Source organism: Acipenser ruthenus, chromosome 19 (assembly GCF_902713425.1).
Source record: "Acipenser ruthenus chromosome 19, fAciRut3.2 maternal haplotype, whole genome shotgun sequence".
Taxonomy (NCBI): domain Eukaryota; kingdom Metazoa; phylum Chordata; class Actinopteri; order Acipenseriformes; family Acipenseridae; genus Acipenser; species Acipenser ruthenus.
Window position 1 is genome coordinate 20,428,311 of NC_081207.1, and position 22,734 is coordinate 20,451,044.

General features: G+C 37.3%; 1 protein-coding gene across 1 annotated transcript in view; it reads right to left on the minus strand.

Moving 5' to 3' along the window:
- LOC117424061 (low-density lipoprotein receptor-related protein 3-like) overlaps nucleotides 1-18,723 on the minus strand; it is a 44,216-nt gene extending 25,493 nt beyond the window's left edge. Inside the window, exons 1-3 of the mRNA XM_034040088.3 lie at nucleotides 17,760-18,723; nucleotides 14,172-14,219; nucleotides 3,226-3,364 (exon numbers count right to left, since the gene is read on the minus strand). Coding sequence (XP_033895979.2) covers nucleotides 3,226-3,364; nucleotides 14,172-14,219; nucleotides 17,760-17,835 — 263 coding nt within the window. The 5' untranslated portion in view covers nucleotides 17,836-18,723. The remainder of the gene's footprint in view (nucleotides 1-3,225; nucleotides 3,365-14,171; nucleotides 14,220-17,759) is intronic.
- Nucleotides 18,724-22,734: the final 4,011 nt, after the last annotated feature.

The following is a 22,734-nucleotide window of genomic DNA, read 5'->3' on the forward strand; positions in this document are numbered from 1 at the left end:
AACACAGAAATGCTTAACATAAAAAAAGAACAGTCCCACAGCTACCGCAGTAGCAGTACACACTGCCTCAGAGTTTCTGATCGCATTATCAATTCCACATTTTTTAAATTAATTGATGGATTTATATCTGGTCTACTTTTTAATGTTTTCAAGCAAATTGGCTTTATCACTTAGTGCCGTTCTTGTATCCACTTTGACATCTGACACATTTGTTCCCTTAAAGCGCTTCTGTAACCTGTGCTACATGCCAGTCTGTCAGAAGGCGGGATCGGTCACTGTATGCAACCCTCCGATTGGTGGAAGTATTACTGGCAATCCAATCAAAACCGCCAATAAAGCAAAAATAAATGGTTACAGTATACTATGTATTGACATTTTTTTAAATAAACTTTAGTTTTGACATCAAAAAGCGCGATACTGTAGTATAACATATTTCTGATGTCACAATCTTTGCAACCAATGTTCCATGTGCCAATTAAAAAAAAATAATACAAATTAATACAAATAATAATAAGAATAATAATTCCATTCTTACACAGCAACATGGAAACATAGCTGCAGCTCTGTTGTGTTTCCTTAAAAAAAAAAACACCCTCTGGTCAACAAAGGTTTATCTATTGACAAAGAAAAAACTCACGAATCCTATATTCCACTAAACGAGATTGACTTGCTGCCTGCTGAATTCTTCAATCAAAATAAAAAGACGGTTCAGCTCTTCTCTCTCGTGGTCTATGACGTCTATCTTCAGACTCCCTCGATGGAAACACAGCCTTGAAAACACAGCCTTGTTGCACATCTATTATTCTACATGTGCAAACCCTGGCTAGCAAATAGTTACCAGGGTCGGAGATGTGCTTACCTTGTAGCTGAACCCCAGGGCATATCGAAGTGGGATCTTTAGATTATAGGCTGCCCTTGAAATGTGTTCCAGTCATTACTGAATGGCTTCAAGAAGAACTGCATTTGCGGCAATCAATATAATTTCTCCAGAAGCAACAGCTTCAAGGTAAACCTGCAATGGATTTCTTACTGAACATATGTTTTGCTGACCTTTCAAGGTTCTGACTTAACTCAGACGCAGCCTAGTCAACTGAAAAGCAGCTCATGGGGAACAAGAGCAGCACTTGGCTTTCACTTCTTAATAGTCTGGGATTGACAGGGATGTTTTCAGTTTGTACACACAGGTCCCCAGAATTGAAGTGAGTTCTATGACCATGTTGGGAGCACTGGACAGAAAACTTCATGGAATGTCAGAAAGAAGCATTCCATTTTCCAGAGAGAATGTAGCGCATGACAACGCTAGTCAATTCTCAAAGGCCTAATTTAACAATATGACTCATCATATTCTGAGCCAGAACAGACTGGTTCAGAGTTTTTAAAGGTCTGTGCAGCTGTACAATTCTGCGTCATCTCCAATGTATTTGCAGTGATTAGACTGCCTCATCGTCATATGGTTTCTGGATTAGGAATTTGATTTATCTAGAAAATATATAATTTACACTCAGGAGATTACTATTTGTTTTTTTGTTTTGTTAAAAAGCATGGTATTATATCATTACTTGACTCCCAAAATCCTAGCAATTGGTTTTAAATTGAGAAAAATTGAGAAAAACACATTTAAAAATGTTGCAAACATTGTACTAAGTTTAATACCATGAAGAGTATTGGTTTAATACAATTGAAGCCACTTCATTACAAGAGAGACATGTTGAATGCGCTTGACGGCCCCAAACAGAATAACAAAAAAATAAATAAAAATAAAATAAAATCAAGGCTGGTTTTAAATCAGAGACCATTTATCCAGCTCGATCTGTGCATGCAGGTTATTAGGTCAGCTGCACAGTTTCCATGATCAAGTCAGCTGCATTTCTTGAACGTAGGCTTCCAGCTTTTGAATCAGAGAATATTGATTCTGGATCTTTTACCTAATAATGTTTGTCCTGTCAGGAAAGAGAGCTCCACATACAAAAAACAAAATTCACTGGGGGAAGTAGAACAATAAAACCTGTGCTTACTCATGGTCTGAATGTCTCACTACCTCAACCAATTATGCTGGAAATGTAGGTTTATGTAAATGTTAAGCTAATTCACTGGTGTTAATAAATCCATTTTTAAATCCATTAGCAAAAAATTTTAAAAAATTGTCTCGTCGCAAAAATTGTCCCCCCCCCACACAAAAAAAAAAATTCTCCGATAAGATAGGAAATCTTATTTTTTCTCTCCATTATTCTGCATCAAACAGATTCCTGGCATCCCTGGCAAGCTAATCAAACGTATAGAAAGAGTAGACCTTGCAATCCACATCTGACAAAATGACACGTAAACATTTGCAGCTCTAATCTGGTTTTTTGCTTAAAAGACATTACTATCTCAGATTTGACAGTAAAAAGATACGCTATGCTGAGTATTTGATCGAGTACATCAGTGTTGCTGCTAGCTGGCCAACATTGGGATGCATAGGTTTAGCATTTAAAGGTGCAGCAATTCTAAGCTCATGTTGCATTACACCCGCTGTACACTGGACACTGAAGTACTGTAGGTGGTATAAATGATGTTTAATCAGTACAAGTGAAGTATTTATAATAAGCTGTACTTAAATTATCTTAAATTTATAGATCGTATTGTATGTTTCTCTACTAAACATATAACATCCAATCAAATGATTTAGTTGCAAACATATCTTTTTTTTTTCATTTCATTTAACAGAATATAATCAATTGTTTCGCTTACATTACAGTATCTTTAATAAGCCATAAATTCACAAGCGCCACATTTATTTAAAACAAAAAACACTGCAGGCACATTTAGAGGGTCTTCATAATCACACAGTACCTGAAAGGGATTTTAGAACAGCTACATCTTTGTAATATGTATTTTATTACAAGTTTAATATTCTTCCCAGCATCCCACAGCGAAGCAGTCTGTGTAGAGTTGGGCGATGCAACAGCAGTTTGAATGCAAGTGCGAAGGTAAGTAAAAAATATTATTTCTGATTTTAGCCAAATGCAACACGAAATGTCTATAGGAGGGTAGGGGTGTATGATAAAAGTTTGATGAAGAAAATCAAGGTATTTCCAACATTCACCATGTAAAATGTGGCGGACAGACACGATTAATGCATTAGGGTTCCCGATTTTAGAACGAGGACCCTAAAAAAAATACAAAAACAACTATTAACCCTGGGGGGAAGGCTGTGGCTGGTTCAATACCCTAAGCCTGGTGTACCTGATAGTGATGACATCCCCATGGTCCCCCTGGATATACCAGCTGCAGTTCAGCCCCGCTGGGTAGCTCAGAGGCCAGGACGGGCTGTAGAGGACTCCACGCCTTTCTGTGTGCTGTTCCAGCTTCCCATTGCAGGCAGCTGAGAAACAAAAAAAAGGAAAAAAAAAAGTGTCCTTATTAGAGAGATGGCCATCTAGAAATGTTAGTTTTAGTTCAATACACCAAATAGTGTTAGCCAACTGGTGCTTTATTGATAGTTTAAACATTTTCATTAATTTTTACTTATCATTACTGTCCTAATTTACTGGAATAGCCTAAAGCACTTGGTTATACTGCAGCACTGCATGACAGTAACATTATGATGACAATGCACCAGCACATGCATCTAGGTTAAGATTCTGGAAGAACTAGTTGCACTTGCAATTTTAGATGAATAGATTTAGTTTCTCTTCTTAATAAAATGGCCTTTATATATAATTGGGGGGGGTGACCTTTATATTGACGGTACATTGCAGTCTCAATTGTGAAGTGGCCTTTTTAATGCTGGCTTTATAAGAGAGTTTTTTTTTTAATATAATGCATTTTGAAAACCCAGCATTTTAAAACTTCTGTCCAATAGATTAAATATTGATTTGCTCAGTTTGGGTTCATTGATTGGATCTACTGGTTATATCCACGGAGTTTGACAGATTTACTGCTTTTGCCCCAGGTGCTCTACCTTATTCCAAAAAGTAAATAATCATTTCATGGACATCAAACTTTTAATTCATCAAAAAAAAAAAAACACACATGTTCTATCTGGGTGGCCAATAACCCATTAACAGTGGAATTCATAAATTGGTTTACAGAACTTGAAAGAAACAAACTACACTGCACTATAAATCTTAAACACGGAGTTCCTGCTGTGAAACTGAAGAGTCACTTGCAGTCAACAGCGAATCTATCAACACATACTAGACTGAGAGTAGTGGATATACGTTTTAACATGTCTGCTGAGCTTCTCTGGAACCCAACAGTTAGGCAAATTGAGATACGTCACTGAATAATACAGCGTATCTACTTCAACAAAAAGAGTAACTATTTACTCTCCAATGCAAACCAACATTTCACCGACAGAACAGAACAGCTTCATGTGGATACATTATTTCTGCAATATGTTAAAGAACAAAGTAATCTTTTTTTTCTTTATTTTTTTTTGACTCAAAGTAAATCAGCCACCTTCTGGATTGTGGAAGTTAGATGGAAATTAGTTAGCTCTGAATATTGTACATGAAGGATACAACACGTACTATAGTTATTCCCCAAATGAGAATGGCCGAATAATCCAAGACCCTCCACTTAAAAGGTGGAATAATCCCAGTTTACCATGAACGCTCATGCAATATTCTATTAATATAATAAGTACACCTAAATTAATTCTGAGAATGACTTTCTTTTCATCAAGCCCTGCATCAGCTCGGCAACGCAGCGTAGTTTGCAATTGTGCGATTTCCCCAGTTATTTGGTCGTTGGGGTTGAATGAATGCAAAAGAGATTCCAAAATATTCACTCATCAACATAGAATATGAAGTAGTTATTAGGTGCTTCAGTAGATCTCTCAGCATTCATTTGTAATAATAACTGTCCCCTCTTCCAATGCAAATTAAAGCCACGTTTGTCCATTTTCTCAGAATGACAAATAACTGGGAGGTAGGATATTTATTGCCACCCTTTTTACTAAATATCTTATTATACCTGAATATTGTAGATAATCATCTCCTTTCAACATCAAGGCATCCCACAAGTGCACTGTAGGGCTGTCAGTTAAGCCTCAAAATAGCAACTGATTAATTGGGCAGACAAAATATAATCATTTGAATAAATATTGAGGATTGTACTGCCCGCATACATGTTCGCTCCATTCCTTTCCCCCGACATGATTTTTTTTTTTTTTTTTTTAATACCACTGCTGTTAAGTAAAAGCTTGAGCACAACAGTTGAATGTGAGGGGTAATTATGCCTTGGTAGTGTCAGGATAAAATAAAAACACAACATTCGCAATAAAACTAAAGCAAGTTTAACCTACTACAGGAGTGTTACTAAAATATTTATTACAAACAAATTACAGTACTTTGGAATGTAATCTATATAAACTAAACTACACAGGGGTTTATGAAAAACGTCTTTTTTTTAATTCAGTGACAGCTGCAGCATCACGTATTGCATCTTGTCAATAGTGTACCACCTAACCTTCACTGCCTAAAACATCATACGGTAATAATAACAATATTATTATTATTATTATTATTATTATTATTATTATTATTATTATTATTATTATTATTAATATAAATAAATTGATTTACTAACAACATCATGCAGGTCAAGCTGATTGTTACTCCAAAATGGCGTTTAACATCACTGATCATTTAAGTATATATATTTATTACCTTTTTTTTTTTTGTTTACATCAAACACAGAGGGGTGTACTTACAAAGCATTTTCAAAACTGATTCGCTGGTAGGACGGGACAAGCAAATCAGATGCTAGTTAACATGAGCAGGAAAAAAAGAACACACCCACAGCTTGTCTGGCAGAAATACTGTAAATAGCAAGGCAGGGCGTTTGGTGCAGTTTCATTGATAAACTTAAATAATGTTATTAACTATGCGTGTTACAAAAATGTAATTACTAAATCGATTATCCAGTATTTATATTGATGTATACAATGAGGAATGGAATCGATCGAAAAATCGATTTTCGATTTAGTCGTAGCAGCCCTAGTGCAGTGGCACCCCAAACATTATCCATTCATTTGTTTCTGTTACAGGGACTGTCAAGACCAGTACACACTACTTAAGCAGTTTCCAAGATTTCCAACAGTACTGTGAAAGCAGATCAAGCCTGATTAAACTTGACTGTGCATTTGAGACTTGCCTATCTTGAGAACCCCTGGCCGGTTTAATGAAATATTCAATAAACCCCGAGCAGCTTTCTGAGCTGATCAAATGGAATATGCTAGGAGCTGTATGTCAGCTGGCAGCGCGGTCTGCCAATCTTACTGTACAGTATTGGACAAACAGTACAATACTATACAGCAAACAGTCAACCAGAAATGGAAAAATGCAAATATCTACTAGAATTTGAAAGATACCTGCTGGTGGGTGCATGTCGAGCAGGTACCTCAGTAGCAAGGACAGTCCTGTTGGTGGGCTGCTCCAAGGCAGCTGTCCTCAAGTGTGCATCAGCAAGAGACAGCTGGGGCCACAAACATTCACGACGGACAGTAAAGGCAGTTGGAAAACCATGTCAAGCCTAAAATAATGGCTGGCTGGCTGGCTATCTCGAGTCAGTCTATGGCATGTTATGTGAAGACTGTTGCCATGGCAAACAATGGCCCATCATGAAATTAGGAAAAAGTCTGTATAAACAAATGTTTTACAGCACCTAGCATTTTTTTTTTTTTTTTTTTAACTAAACTATATGAACATAATTTTCATACAGTTTAGTTAAAAAAAAATCTTTTATTTAACATCATGTAATCAAAAACTACATAATTATATCACAAGTGTCTACCGGAAGCCATAATAGTAGTACAGTAATTCACGTTAGATTTTGAAATGTCACATTTTTTTAATTTGTCAGTTTTTCATTCATAAATGGAAAACTACAAAGCGGTATGTAAGTCAATATGTTAACATTATTCAGCAGGTTTCATTCTACAGGGCGATGCAAAACGTTTGGCCATAGCTGTATTTGTGTATGTGTATGTGTATGATGGACTTCTATATATTCTTGAGGCTCATCTAATGAAAAGATGGTCGCTCATTTTTACATACATATATTATATGCATACCGAATGGCACATTTAAACTCTGGAAGTACAGAGGTACTGGATTGACAGTTTCATGAATAGTTACCCCCTCTGATTCTGATCCCTCTGTCTCCCCCCTCCCTGTGATCTGCCTCAGCGTGTTTGAAACAGCTATCACACGTCTGCTGCTTCAGGCAAAGCAATTACTCCCTTTTTTTACATCACTATAAATCAGTCTGTAACTATTGTTTTTTTCAGGAAAAACTGGTAATAATAATAGGTTAAGGTGAGGGATAGAATTAGGATAATAAAGTGAACTATTAGGGAAATAAATAGTGAGGGATCACACAATATTTACACAGATTCATTGATGTGTATTTAGGAACCAGACAGGTCCCAACATGTCTCCTGGAACAGCTTCTCTCATTCCAGGTGCTCGACTTTCTGTAGATATTTTCTATTGTGCTTTGTTTTTTGTTTTTTTTGTTTTTTTTGTTTTTTTTTGGGGGGGGGTCAAAGAATTTAGAATAATTTGAATAACTGAGATGTTATTTGTGAACAAAAACAATTCCCGGTTATCATTTACTCACTGCGCGACTTTGGAGGGACTACAGTGTGAACACATCGGCTTGCGATGCAATCATTGCTTAGCTATGAATCTGAGTTTCTGTGAACAAAAACTAAGCATCCTGTAGCAAAGTGGTTTGCAGTGCGCAGGTGTAGAGGGGATGTAATTACGAAACAGAAGACAAACAAAGTTCACGATCCAAACACGTTTATTTTTATAATCCCGGTCCGGCAACCGCAAAGAATAATCCCAGGCAATGCAAACAAAGGGTTTACAATCCCGAAATAATAACAACAGTATAACACACACAAAGACACACACGATCACAAGTCCACAGTGAGTGCTAACGTGCAAGTGGTGAAATACAATTTATATGTGTACAGTTGTGAAGTGTTGTCCAGGATGGTGCTGGCCTTAAGCGATAGCTCCCGGTACATGTTAGCCGTCTAAAACAAACAAGTATATAATTAGACACGACAAAACAATCACCCAGTCACGCCCCCTTGGTTAGCAAGTGCAACCGTTTCTCCTCCAATCCGCGGTTGCCACATCACTTCCCTTCTGGGGCGATGACTTGGTTTACCGTAGCTCCGCGCCCTTTCTAGATGTCCGACTTCCACCTTTCCCTTGGAATGAATTGTCAGACCATGCAGTCCGGGGCACTCTGTTCCCTTTACACAGCGCCCTCAACAGGTCGGGAGGTAGATTTATAACCAAGATTCATTCTTTCTCTGTCACACATCCCCAGAGGCATCATACAAGGAGAAAGCGGACTGCGTCTGCCTGGCTTTCTCCAGATCCACTATCATTTTAATACTTATAATGTCACTTGTGATGTGCTGGGAGAAGTGCTTTCGACAAGCACATTTACATTTTATTACTGTTGAAGGTGTGCACGCAACTGCTCTGTAAGAAGAAAAAAATAACAAAAACATCTTCTGTGCCTTTTCTGTTAGAGGAAAGTTATTTTTCATTACATTTTTTTCTCTTAAAATCGTTAGAAACTGTTTACAGTCGCATTACAGATTTGTATAACAAAGTGATTATGAGTTAATATTGACATTTCCACATTAACCTTGAGACGAGTGCATCTGTAATAGTAACAGCTTCCTAAATGGAAATCTGCACCGTCTGGAATGAGCTGCTCTCCATCTTCCGACACTGCTGCTCTATGCCTCAATTTGGTATCGATCAGTTCTGACAATATCAGGATGTTATCAGTCCAATCCAACACTAAAAACAGCTTGCCAGATGTCTACAAGAGGATATCTTCAGTACTGCAAACTGTCTCTAAGGGCGTCAGAGCTGCTTCACTTATCACAATAATTGAAAGCATGGAAAAATAAAAAGATCAGCTTGATCTACACTAAACTAGATATGCAGGATGATGTTTATATTACCTTTATAGCTTTTAAAGGCTATCTATTAAAAGAGGGCAGACAGCATTTGATGTACTGCTCAAGTTGATTAAATTAGACTGTCTACTGAAAATGCAAAAATAAGCATTACAAATTTAAATCTACAATATCCATCAGAAACTGGGTTCAGACTCATCGAATCTCTGTCCCACAATCCTGTTCAATATCGTGTTCACCAAGCAGTTTATTTACAAGCCCTGAAGGTAGTTTTAGTCCCCTTAGGATACTTTCACACCTAATTCGTTTGACCCTTTGATGTGTACTAAAGTGTGGTTCGGTTCGCTTGGAGTGATCTGTGAAACCTCGACTCGCTTGGAAGGGGACTCGGTACGTTTTTGCCACTTTGCTGCGTTTCAACTTTTTACAGTGTGAAACAAAACAAACATATTCCAGTTCACTTGGAAACAAACCACTCCAAACAGTGAAGCAAATCTTGGAAGTGACATACTTCAGCAAGCACCAAGGAAAGTCTCTCCCCACTGTGTCACATACACAACGAAGGGCTTGTCAAAACACACACACATACACCAGAAAAGAACACCATAATGTCACATGTACACAAAAGCACATCGCAAACACAAAAATACTATGGGGCTGATTTACTAACTGGCGCAGATGTAATTACTATTGCAGCAAGCGTGTTCTTTAAACATAGTAAAACTGTCACAAGCAAAGAAATCATGATTGTCTCTGGCATTTCCTCTAAAAGAACAGTGTTTTTCTGAAAAATACTGTACTTGACGCTCTTTCGGCATGTTACGTTTCTTCAGAAATGGTTTGACGTGGTTAGCACCAAATAAACCAAAATAACACGGACAACAGCACAACCACATCACAAAGTATTCTCCATGTTGGGCATGATGGGCAAACGTTTTTCCAGACAGAACTTCCACTCTAATAATCTGCAAGAGAGCCGAGGGCATTTGTAAAAGTGCAACGTGAAACCAATAGAACTCTAGTCTGGATGAACCAAACAAACGGATTTGAATGAACTTTAAAAAGACACTCAAGTTCGCTTGATTTTTTGTGGTGTGAAACGAACCGAAGCAATCTTGAAAAAAATGAGTTTGCAAGAGAGCCGCGATTCGAAACACTTTGAGTGAACTAGGCGTACAAATGCCCTTAGACTGCCGTTACTATCTGAAGCACTAGAATGTTACATCATCTTCAAGCTTTGTTAAAGTTTGGCTGTATTTAAAAAAAAAATTTAAATTTAAATTTAAAAATAAATAAATGGATTTACTTAAGGGATTGGTGCCTCATCCCCAGCCACAGCTATGAACACAAAATTAGAGCCATCAGTAACTTTTCGTTCACTAGAATCTGTTTTTATTTATTTTGGATGGCATTTAAATGTTCTGGTAGTTGTAAAGGACAAGAGTTTATAATATGAACATTTTGCCTACAAATGACAGCCAATATGAAATAATAAACTATGGAAGTTTTCACCTTTAAAATGAACTACCATAGGGTATACAGTACACCCTCGCTATAATGAACCTGTTAGGGTCCAAACCTTTTATTCATTATATTATAGGACAATCAAAATGAACGATAAACTGTTGGAGTAAGTTAATGAGATTGTGAATAAAAGTAGAATTGCATGTACCTGTTGTCTCATGTATGCAGTATTCTGCCTTTGCTTTATCCTATTCGTTAAATAATTAAAACACAGTACATGATACAAAAATCCTGAATTGAAGCTGAACTTTTATTCAAAATCAATCTGACATGAATCGTTTCAAAGTGCAACAAATCTTAATCCAACAAGCCAGAATCCCTAACATATGTGTATTCAAAATCAACCTGACATGAAAAGTTTGATATGAAAGATTTGTTATTGTTGTTTTTTCTTTAATCAAGTGCTTTTTGACAACCTATATTCACGACAGAGATATGCCTGCGTTGCTCCATTTTTCAAACAATAAATATAGTTTCCAGCTTTGTTGCAACATTATTTTTGTGTGGGAGGCATTACACAGCGTGCGCTTTTTATTGAGACAAAAAAGTTGCCTTCACTGCAAAGGAGGCAACCTGTGCATACAAACCATGATGCTGACAGTGTGGGTTTATATTATCTTTTTTTTTTTGTTTTATTTGGGGTCCAAGGGCCAGGTTTGTTATAGCCGAATGTTCGTTATAATGAAGGGCGTTATAGCGAGGGTGTACTGTATTTGCAGAAATTGTATTGTTTGTTACTACGTGTATTGAATCCTATATAGGCTCATTTTCCCTGCCCTTTTGGGTTAGGTCCCAATTTTAACACATTTCACACGAGGGAATAGGAGGACTAGTACTGTTATGACACACACGCAGGTAAAGTATTTGATTCATGAAACTCACAATGCCTTAAAATGTGAGACTGCATTCAATTCTTGATGCCAATCACACTTCTGCAGAACTGTCCAAAAAACATTTAAAAGAAAATCAACATCAACCACAGTCTGAAGATGGATTCTCTCATAAAAGACTTCAGAATGTTTTCATGAAATACCCTCAAGCAGTGTGTTTCACAGCATCTGTTTCTGTCGATCAGATAAGAATTCTAGATTTCAATTATTTTCGATCTCAACCAGCAGTATGTTGCATGATGGTTTTTGAAGCACCTGTCAACGCTGAATTTTGGCTGTAAATATTTTTTTTTATTTGTTTGTGTGTATAGAAGAACATTATTATATATTTTTTAAGGACTGGAAGGAAGAGAATACAGTACTCCAGGGATGCAGAATGTTCGCGCCCACGCGCACAATGTGACTTTACTAAAATTATTGTAATTACAACTCGTCATCGAAATCAGTTTAACTGCAACAGCATAGTAATACTTTAAGTTCTGTGGCTACTTCAATTTCCTCACACATACAATAAACAATTTTAAATATAAATTCTCTAGTATTTGAGAGAACAGTTCAGTTTATGCCAATAAAAATATATAAGTACTACTACGACTACTACTACTACTACTAATAATAATAATAATAATACTAATAATAATAACAACAGAAAAAATAAATGACGCTGTAAAGTTAAATTCCGGTGCAAGGCAGATCTTTTTTTTGTTGTTGTTTGTTTTTGGCTGTGTTGTGTTCTGCTGCACAGGCTTTTGAATACTCTGTGGCGTGCAAAAGATGATTTAGTTTAAAACACTAGTACAGAGGTAGGCCTACTTGCCTTTTTGCTAACCTCCAAGTCTATGTTCACTGTATTATGTTCATATTCAACCGTGAGAAACAGTATGCATGACACACTTTCCTTGTAACTTAAAATAAATGGGTTCTCTAAATTAAAATGAATGTTCCAGTGTTACTTTGGGGCAAAGACAAGTACAGTACTATAAACCCCCCATTAATGTTACATTAATTTTACCTTTGCTATATTCTCTGTGTCCATTTAAATCATTATTTTATGATAAAACTTAGTAGACACATTTTTGCAAGTTTCACCTTACGGTCTAGTGTTCTTCAAGTTACAGTATGGATGTACTACAGTATATACTACATAATGTGGTTTTATTACAGTTTGCCAATCATCGTTAATGTGATCATGTACAATTCTGAATTTATCAGATACTGTACAGATAGTTACAGTACCCTATATATTATTTGTTTTATCTCAGCCTGATTATCAGCTCACAGGCCAGTACTCAGGGAACCTCTCTCCATGGTTTTTTCATCTGATCCAGGAGGATGAAGAGAACCTTCTTCCCCAGCATGTGGTCCATGTGAGGTGCGACCCCATAGGCTTGGTTAAAGCCATCTGGAATGTGCAGGGGATGGTCTCGTTTTACATCTAGAATAGAACGTCACTATTTGGGGACAGATCAAGTCATTGTTCCAAAAACAGAAACAAGCTAAAATTAATATTCCCACAGTCTGTATTTTTGGAACAGGAAGTTGAACGGGAATCTTCTAAAATGATTTCTAGTTTACAGCTTGGCAAGACAATATTAACACACAGAAAACGTTTTGACAGCAACGTGTTTTACTGTGGAACTCACAAAAATACTTTGTATTGCATTGATCAGAATAGTGTTGCTTTAAAAAAAAAAGTAATATCAGCACTGTTCACTATAATGAAGGAACACATTAGAAAGTTGTAAACATACACAATGCAGTGTTCTGTAGACTACATTGTGCTACATTACTGCATGTCAGATGTGTTTTCATACTGTACAGCAACTATATTAATGCAAAACTGATCTCATGCTGTTATTTCCCTAGGGGATATTAAGTGGGTTGGAAGTCAGGTGTACTGTATGGCTAAAGAAGCAAAGTTTTCTGGAACTTCTCTCCCGGACTGACTCCCATTATACAAGATTCTGGCAGGGGCACTGCAGTGTCGTGATACTGGAAGTAGAGGATGCCATTAAAAAGTGTCATGTGAAGAAGGTTTCACCATTTACAGAATATGTGCAAGGGCAGGTTAATAAGATTTCTAAAGCACCAGTCAAACTGGATTCCTGCTACACTCAATACCAAAGCATTGTAATAATGACCCTCGCAAAATCAGTGGAAAACATAAAACAATCAGACAAGGACACTGTATTAAATTCTTTCACGTAATGCTTTTAAAGACTAACATCACGAACTATGGCACTGAGGCTATAAATTCAATTCTAACGGAAGTTAATTCTAGACTGCCTTCTTTTAAGCGGAAAATATAATAATCCACTTACTCTAGTACATACACACGTAACTGATAAGCAATAAACACTCTTCACATTGCTATTCATGGAGCACAAATCAGGGCTCCATGACAAAGCCAGCTGCCATAGCACCCTAACTCACTAGCCTCAGTGCCTTTAACCTTTGGAGGTCTGGGATCAAATCCAGTTTATGTCAGAGGTTAAGTTTGGTGGTCTCAACTTAGCTCCAGTATTACTTCAATACAATTGCCAGTCTCTAAATCAGGGGTGTCCAATATCGGTCCTGGACGGCCATTCCACTCCAGGTTTAACAGATAAAATGATTTAATTAACTGTTTCAGGGTCTGGATGGTTTAATTGGTTCAATTACATAATTTAGAACAAAGACCAGGGCTGGCAGGACCAACTTTGGCCACCACTGCTACAAATGGCAGGGGATAGATTGAGGTGTTCTCTATGACTGAACTGTGCCTGCCAGCACTACCCAACAGAAGGAATATTTGCAAGACAAGTATAGACACTTACCCATTGTTATTGCAGTAGAATCGGTTCTCTGAACAATGAAGAAACCAGCTGTAAAAACATAAGAACACTGCATTAATCCTATTGGTAAAAAATAACTAATATTCTTAGTGTGCAAGACAGGCAAGCATTCAATAGTGTGCTGTGGGTTAGTGTGCTAAACAAACATAACAAAATACACAGTACAGTTCATCAATTTGCTGCACATCAGTTTTGCTATTTTCAAATACATTCTAGACAGCTGTTAGGTGGAAGGCGAGTGTACTGTAAACACACTGTTCTCACGCATACATGCAAGTAATTAAACTAAGAAAGATTGCAGGAAACAGACACAGAGAGATTATATTTTTTTGTAATGTAAAAGCGGCCATCATTGTGCGGTACTGCAACTTCAATTGAAGGTAAATCAAATGTGCAGAGTCCAGGATGGTGTGGTATGTTTGCAATGCAGATTTAGGAGAGGAAATGCGCTGGGTGAATTTACTTGGAACTGCTTTAAAAGAAAACTGGAATACATTTTTGCTAGATTTAAAAAAAAAAAAAAAGGCTGGAGAGGTGAAGCAGAGTGGAAGTTCAGCCAAATCTTTTAACACTAAATGTGGTATAACCCGATGAGAGCGAAACACTATGGCCCAATTCACAACACCTTAACTCCTGTCTAGACAGACAGTAAAGTAAAAATAATAACAGTTTTAATGAACTGGTATTAGACATTAATGCCTCAACCTTGACAGACTATATATCATATAGGCTTATACAGTAAAGGTATAATACAGTTTTGTTTTATTTTTGTTTGTTTGTTTTTTTTTGGGGGGGGGGGGGATTAGTATTCTTAAAGTAAACCCCCAACAATAGGTGGTCGATGAAATCCAGAGGGATTCTCCGGTCCTGTAAAATCCTTAATATTGAGCTGCAGGGTTTAGGTTGGTCGAATCAACCCATTCATCCTCTATTGTTTGGAGAGATTCACAGATAAACTACCTGTCCTTGTATTTCTATCCAGTGACCCGCCATTCCAATGTCATTAGTGTTTGGAATGTTAAGATCACTCCTCTCATGGGGTCTTGTGACATCATATGGAACCTATTCTAGCAGCAAGTGAACCATGATATAGGCCTAATCCTTCAGTCTAGGGGTAGAACATCACATTTTTTATTATAAAAAGGAGCATCTGGCTATTTCTGTTCTACTAAGAAAAATAAATAAATAAATTACTTAATCTGTTGTGTACTTGCTGAAAATTATTGCTTTCATTAGTCTTGGATAGTTTTGATCAATTAGTATCATTTACCGTTGACAAACATTGAAGAGCATTATCTTTGTATTCAGCTGATTATCCCAGATACAGACAAGGCAGAAAAACTGTGGGAGTCTTGGGTGGGTCCTGGATAGTCATGTGACATAAATGGGCTTCATCAGCACCCCCTATGGTTAACTATGTACTACATCCCGTTTCTTGCTCTGTGCCAGTTCCAAAGTTCAGCACTCTTCCTTCTGTTTGACACAATAAGCCACAGCATGTGCAGATATACCAACGTGCCCTTTATATCAAATTGTCAGTTTCTGGTTTCCATTAACCGAATATAAAGATATTAAATAAGTGAATTAATTGAACAATTCAAAATTGGTTCAGCGCTAGTGCGGTCTCTCCAGTTCTCCAGTCAACAAATAAATGGCAATGTTATCTCAGTTGGTCATACAGTATTCCAGTCACTTGGGACTGAGCAGCAATGTGCATTAGTTACAGAGATAGAGCACTGAAATGCGCTATACTGCAGTCTTAAAACCAAGTTTAAACATTAAAGCAACTGTATGTTCATGGATTACATTTCATTCATATACATACTGTATGTTACATAACAAATGTAGCAATCTTGCAGGGGTAAAATTATTTCCTTCTGGTCAGCTGTGATCTAATTCAGTTTAACTACATTGGATATAGTGGAGCGAAAATGCGTAGTGAAGCAGCCTCCTATTTTAACCTCGAGAGAAGATGATGCTCCACATTGTCATCTTTAACTGTGGCCCAGAGGGGCAGCTGACATGATAAATCCACATGAACTGCCAGCTGTGCTGTATGAATCACAGCCCTCAGTGCAGGTTAGACTAACCCTTTGATACAATGAAGGCTATGCTGCTGCAGCTTTAAACACTTAATAGAAATAAAGAATTCCACAAGCCCCTTGCAGACAGAGATGATGCTCCAATCAGCTATTTACCACATCCTGCCAAGAATGGATGCTGTGATTGAAGCAAATGGAAATCACATCAAACAGCATGGATTCATGGGAAAAAGCACTGCCAATGGGCCACAGTAAAGTGGCGATCATAAAGTGACAACTCTGAGATTAAACACCACCATAATACCAAGAGACTTCCAAACATCCTGCTTTCATCAAAGGTCCTTCTGTTACAATTCTGCACCGCAACACGCAATTTCACCTTCTAAAGTGCAGGACACAAACTTCAAGGAAGCTGTATTGTAAGTCAATTCTGTTTGTAAACTGTAGTTTCAAATGCACAGTCGACAGCATAGAAAGCTAGTCTGATTTTGCAGTTTATTTTTAGACACCGTCATGAAAACCAGTAAATTACTATGAATATATATATATATTATTTAGGCTTAATATTTAATATTTCAGAGGTCAGGACCTGTTTGAAGGTCCAGGTTGAGTATACAAACACAATACCATTCAGACAACAAAAAAATCATTATTCAATACAATACTGAGATGATGTCCAATGAAGTGAGGTCTTGGGTTACACAGCTATAAAGGACTAATGCCACTCTAATGAATGGGCTATCTTATCTCTAGTTACAAGCTCATGTCTTAGTATTAAAGCTGTGTGAATACCACGATGATCACAATTTCAACTGAATTTCAAACTAAAATACAATTCCTTGGTGTGATCAGTGACAATACCATATTCCACCTTGGTTATGTATCCTGAATCAACTTTTCTAAACGTATTCTAGTTTCTTTACATCCCAGTCTTAACTGTAGGGACATTATGTGAACCAAATAAGCATGGTTCTGCGACTGCTTGCGGCAGTAGACGGTTATCAATTACATATTTAAACTCGGTTGTATTTCAGGAACCCTAATATAAGTGTAAAGAGGTTACTGGTGTTGTTATTGAAAAAAATGTAACCTAGAGCTAATGTTTTTCTATATTGGCTAATAGCAACCTATATGATGTACTACTGTTTAAACGTCATGGCACACTTTAAAATACACTTTTGCTGAAACCTGATATAGCTAAATGAGTAGCACAGTTAATGACGGAGATTCAAGAAGTCAGTAGACATCCAGGTCTTATTAACACACACATTAAAATAGAAACGTTGGGTACTGACTACTGTACATGTGTGTGTAGATTTGCTACGTGTAGGCACAAATACAATTTGCACTTTTTAGTAACAACGATTCAATTTAAATGTCGTATGCTTCTACATTGTATGACGTTTAAAAATGTTAATGCAAAGACTATGGCATATTTATCAACGTTTACAAATCTAAACACAACAAAATCAACTTTTCCATTTTGAATGCAAGAAAAAAAAGGGACACGAAAGGAAAGGACTCTCACCAAAGGAAATCAGAACTATTTGACGAAATATCCATTTTAAACGAAGAATCGGCGAGGTTCCAATCTTCTCCATCATTCAAAATTCCCAGAAGATTCTTTTGTCATCCTGTGAGGATAAAAGCATTTGCCGCTTTCCTTGTGTTATGTGTCGTATACTACTGCCACTTTAGTCGATTATTATTATTTTTTTTTTTTTGCAGTCTCTTCACAGAGCTAGTAAGTACAGGAAGCAAGTATTTCTTGTTGTAGCATAGTCTCTCAGCGAGCGGTCGGTTGCTGGTTATATTTTTTTCCTCGGTAGTGTCACCGTCAAAAGCTGGAAATAACTGGTGACTCTAATAATATATTCACTTGATGTGATTGACATCTTTCTGCTACTCTGTCCAAACCAATCGGCTAGTCGTCAAGAAATACTGAATGTTCTGCTTTACGCTCCATCGAGGTAATATAATAAATATAGCTACTTTTGCGGTAATTTCTTACCGTTCGATTACATTACATTACCATCAAAATAGAAATAATTTTAAAAAATTGTTTAACCTGAAACTCAAAGCCAGCACCATTCATTCCAGCTGACATGCACACAACATGCAGCAGGGACTGTCGCTGTTTTTCGTCTCATTTCTTCTACATACATATTAACTAATGCATTCGAATAATAAAGAAAGAAAGAATATCCATGTTATCGTCCTTTAGTTTGTTGCCACTGCTGTTGCTTCGTTTAATAACAGACGGACCATAACGTTTTTTACAAGTAATATCTGATTTTGGACAGCTTCTGCTGCTGAGGAATCAAAATACAGCAAGCCAGAAGCAATGGCACAGACTAGCTCATTTTCTGTATATGTTTAACTTCCTGCCCTGGCGTAGCCACAGTAAAGTATGTCACGTGGCTTCAACCAGGTGAGAAAGAAGAATCTTGTTTTTTTATTAAAGCGGTAGAGGTAACCCATTTTATGTCATAAATTTTATGAAGGCGTTGTTGTAAATAACATTGGCGTCTGTTTGACACTTTCTACGTTCTTTTTAATTGTTGCTTTTAATCTAGGTTGTTTTATTAAATGTGACATTCAGATACGCCCCCACGTGGCGGGAGGTTTTAATACAGCACGGGCCCAGAAACAAGCAAAAATAGATGTATTGGTTTAATTGACAAGAAGATATAACTAATGCAGACACACAAAAAAAACAGACACACACTAGGTTCAGCGACAAAAAAGTACGTGATTCATAATTTAATAAGAAACAGATATAAGATATATTAAAATAATATGTAATGTATATGAAAATAAATATTCGTTTTTTAAATATATTTCAAATATATAATATATACATTTACTATTGTATAATAATATTAATAATACTCTGATACAACATTTACTACGTGTTATATTTATTTTTCATGCATTGAGATATGATTTGCAGAAACTATGACGTAATTGTTCTGCGGGGTTCACAGCGGTCTGTGTGTGTGCTGACTACTGATTTCATTTTTTGCAGAGCTCAGTTCTGGCATACGCTGTTACTCTTTATCACACGCGTGATACAAGCAAGCAATATTTAATCATGTTATTAATATTTTTAAAAATGTAAAGAGCAAACTTATTCTGGTGAATTATTTTAAATTATACATTACAATATTATTTAGTGTCTGTTTATTACAGTCGTCCCAAGTTTAGCCTGCCCTATACTGTATTTCTTTAGAAACAGACTTGTCGATGTTTCTAGTTTGTTTACATGTCTTAATCCTGGTTTTAGTTTCAGGTATACAATAAGCTTTCTTTTGTAGTCTGTCACCCTTTGAATAAAACAGACGGCATACCCCTGTCACTGTACCTGCAGCAGTAGGAGGTTATGGTTGTTTACTGCAAGTGTAGCTCAGGGTAGCAAATGGTGTTGTTTTGTGATCCAACAGACACAGGAGATGGATGTCAAAAAGCCCTTCCTTATTCGGTCATTAGTCAAGAAGTTTAATCATAAACCATGGTTAAGTGGCCCTTTAAAAAGGTGTTTTAACTCATGGCTATTTTTTACCTTTAACTCATGGCTATTTTTTTAAAAGGATAGTTTACCTGAAATTGAATAGACTCGCTGGTTACTTTGAGTGATTTAAGGTGTCTTCAGTCACTTTTGGTCAGATTGTGGAGGTTTTATACAATATCTTCCATAGAAATCCAATTGAAACTTATTTTGAATATGTAACTATACACAGTCATGTTTGTTGTCAGTTAATTTTGGATTGAAAGTGGTGCCCTATGTGAAATTATGTATGAAACCTCACAAAAAGCACCTTTGTTTCCAACACAGTTATATGGTCACACAGTCAGAAAATATAATGGTACAGTAGTAACTCAAACGTCAAATTTTGTACACTAGGCAAGCAAACTAAGAACATTCTTTAACCTATAGCAGAGCTAGTGTATTAAAAAGAAAACACATGGTTGCTATGACATGCATCTTTAAAAACTGCAAATGTTCAGGAATTATTTCATTTGCTTCACACACTTGTATATTCCTATGGGATAAATGGCATTCTGTTATATATACAAATTTGCATTTGACTGTTCCAAGTCACTTTCAGTCATGATGGGCAAGACAGATCTGATAGACTTTTATGGAGGTCTCACTGATAGGGCTTGGTTAGCAGGTGCTTCTGCATCTTGCTCAAATAAAACCACACATTTGGTTGCACTGCCAAGTATTTTTATCGTACACTTCTAATACACTGTGGCAATCTTTATCATAGTCGTGACTCTGCCTGTTAATTTAACCCTGATTTATAAACTCGGGACGAGCCCTCAACCCATCCCAGGAGATGTTATCCTCCATGTGAGCACTAGCTATTTGCCCATGGAAACACATTTATGGTATTATATATATATATATATATATATATATATATATATATATATATATATATATATATATATATATATACACAGTATATATATATATACACTGAACAAAAATATAAACTCAACATGTAAAGTGTTGGTCCCATGTTTCATGAGCTGAAATAAAAGATCCCAGAAATTTTCCATACGCACAAAAAGCTTATTTCTCTCAAATTTTGTGCACAAATTTGTTTACATCCCTGTTAGTAAGCATTTCTCCTTTGCCAAGATAATCCATCCCCCTGACAGGTGTGGCATATCAAGAAGCTGATTAAACAGCATGATCATTACACAGGTGCACCTTGTGCTGGGGAAAATAAAAGGCCACTAAATAATGTGCAGCTTTGTCACACAACACAATGCCACAGATGTCTCAAGTTTTGAGGGAGCGTACAATTGGCATACTGACTGCAGGAATGTCCACCAGAGCTGTTGCCAGAGAATTGAATGTTCATTTCTCTACCATAAGCCATCTCCAACGTCGTTTTAGAGAATTTGGCAGTACGTCAAACCGGCCTCACAACCGCAGACCACGTGTAACCACGCCAGCCCAGGACCTCCACATCCGGCTTCTTCACCTGCGGGATTGTCTGAGACCAGCCACTCGGACAGCTGATGTGGGTTTGCACAACTGAAGAATTTCTGCACAAACTGTCAGAAACCGTCTCAGGGAAGCTCATCTGCGTGCTCATCGTCCTCACCAGGGTCTTGACCTGACTGTAGTTCGGCGTCGTAACCGACTTCAGTGGGCAAATGCTCACCTTCGATGCCCACTGGCACGTTGGAGAAGTGTGCTCTTCACGGATGAATCCCGGTTCAACTGTATCGGGCAGATGGCAGACAGCGTGTATGGCGTCGTGTGGGTGAGCAGTTTGCTGATGTCAACGTTGTGAAGAGAGTGCCCCATGGTGGCGGTGGGGTTATGGTATGGGCAGGCATAAGCTACGGACAATGAACACAATTGCATTTTATCGATGGCAGTTTGAATGCACACAGATACCGTGGCGAGATCCTGAGGCCCATTGTCGTGCCATTCATCTGCCACCATTACTTCATGTTTCAGCATGATAATGCACGGCCCCATGTCGCAAGGATCTGTACACAATTCCTGGAAGCTGAAAATGCCCCAGTTCTTCCATGGCCTGCATACTCACCAGACATGTCACCCATTGAGCATGTTTGGGATGCTCTGGATCGACATGTACGACAGCGTGTTCCAGGTCCCGCCAATATCCAGCAACTTCGCACAGCCATTGAAGAGGAGTGGGACAACATTCCACAGGCCACAATCAACAGCCTGATCAACTCTATGCGAAGGAGATGTGTCGCGCTGCATGAGGCAAATGGTGGTCACACCAGATACTGACTGGTTTTCTGATCCACGCCCCTACCTTTTTTTTAAGGTATCTGTGACCAACAGATGCATATCTGTATTCCCAGTCATGTGAAATCCATAGATTAGGGCCTAATGAATTTATTTCAATTGACTGATTTCCTTATATGAACTGTAACTCAGTAAAATCTTTGAAATTGTTGCATGTTGCGTTTATATTTTTGTTCAGTGTATATATATTATATATATATATACATACACTGCTGTGCAAAAGTCTTTAACATGTTGCATTTTTCTACTCTGATGCATTATGAGCACCAACAATTTACTCAAAGCCTGCACTAGTGTTTTCTACTATTATAACAACCTTGACTTGCATAAAAAAGGAAAAACATTTGAGTGAAATAGCTTGCATCACTTGATTTTCACTTTTTGGTATCCAAAGCATAATAATCAACAAGTACAGAGAAACATCATCTGTAATTGAAAAACCCAGGACTGGAAGACCCAAAAAGCTGTCTAACAAGGATGAGCAATACTTGAAGATAATATCCTTAAGGAATAGAAAGAAGACAAGCGTTGAATTGACAACAGAACTGGCAGAAGGCATAGGTGTCGTTGTGCATCCATCTACAGTCCAAAGCACCTTTGACCATTGTTCTACAGTCCAATTTCTGTGTTCTTGTGCATATTTTAGCCTTTTAGTCTTGTTCCCCTTTCTTAACAGAGGTATTCTTACTGCAACACA